The sequence below is a fragment of the Cyprinodon variegatus genome, unplaced genomic scaffold (genome assembly GCF_000732505.1).
Source record: "Cyprinodon variegatus isolate N-32 unplaced genomic scaffold, C_variegatus-1.0 Scaffold1976, whole genome shotgun sequence".
In the NCBI taxonomy this organism is placed as follows: Eukaryota; Metazoa; Chordata; class Actinopteri; order Cyprinodontiformes; family Cyprinodontidae; genus Cyprinodon; species Cyprinodon variegatus.
The window spans coordinates 40,711-41,829 of record NW_015152429.1 but is presented as its reverse complement, the minus strand read 5'-3'; the positions used below and the strand labels follow the sequence as shown (position 1 = coordinate 41,829).

Here is a 1,119-nt window from a genome sequence, read left to right as displayed (position 1 = left end):
GCTGAACTTTTTCTTGTTCAGAACATTCAGCTCTCTGAAGGTGAATGGAAATATGAACTGGATGTTCTGGTGGGCTTTGTCTTCAGCCCAGTCCAGAGTGAACTTCTGAGTTAAGACTGTTTTTCCAATGCCAGCTACTCCCTTTGTCATCACTGTTCTGATTGGCTGATCTCCTGCAGATGAGACCTTAAATATGTCTTCTTGTCTGATTGTTGTTTCTGGTCTGTTTGGTTTCCTGGATGTTTCTTCAATCACTCTGATTTCATGTTCATCATTAACCTCTCCAGTGCCTCCCTTTGTGATGTAGAGCTCTGTGTAGATCTGGTTCAGAAGGGTTGGATTTCCTGCTTTGGCAATCCCCTCAAACACGGACTGGAACTTCTTCTTCAGACTGGATTTAAGTTTAGGTTGACACACTAAAGCAGGAAGCTCTAAATTAAAACAAAAAGTAAAACCAGGAAGAAAACAAAATTATACAGATTCTTTCAGTAAATGTGATTCCATCTCTTTACAACATTACATTTTTTATTTATCCCCAATGTTAAATATTTATAGAAAATCTCCTACTGTTTTGCAGATGGTTAGCAAGCTCCTCCTGCTTCATCATCTTCAGGAAGTTCACTGTAATCTTCATCAGTGCCTCGCTGCTGATCCTCCTCTGCTCTTCATAATCATTTTGAAACACCTCCTCATAATCTTCCAGAGTCTCTGAGTGTTCAGGGTCATCTGGACTTAGAACCTTCTGGATCTTTTTTAGCTCGTTTTTCACAAATGTGACAATGTTGTCTTCCAGTAGCTGGAACAGAATAGTATATGAAGGACACACCAAAGTGAAATCATGGAACCAAACACCAAAACCATGTTGGACAGAGAAATGGTCCCCTGGTCCATAAAGTGCTTCATGGAGAAGACTATAAAAATAGTACTTGGTGTACATGTACAGACCACGAATATGGAGACCAGCTGGGCTTGTTGCTGCTGGGCAGACGTAAAGCTAGGAATCATCTCATAGTGATGCTCCACTCTGTGGAAGAACAGAAACAATTAGCTTCTTATGGGAAGATTCTGAATGGGTTGAGCTCCCCTTAAACACATGATGGAATAAAGACATTTCTAACT

General features: G+C 40.5%; 1 protein-coding gene across 1 annotated transcript in view; it reads right to left on the bottom strand.

Annotated features, from left to right (window-relative positions):
- Positions 1–1,119, bottom strand: part of drc7 (dynein regulatory complex subunit 7) — a 27,362-nt gene that overhangs the window by 1,242 nt on the left and 25,001 nt on the right. Inside the window, exons 5-6 of the mRNA XM_015405069.1 lie at positions 568–994; positions 8–431 (exon numbers count right to left, since the gene is read on the bottom strand). Coding sequence (XP_015260555.1) covers positions 8–431; positions 568–994 — 851 coding nt within the window. The remainder of the gene's footprint in view (positions 1–7; positions 432–567; positions 995–1,119) is intronic.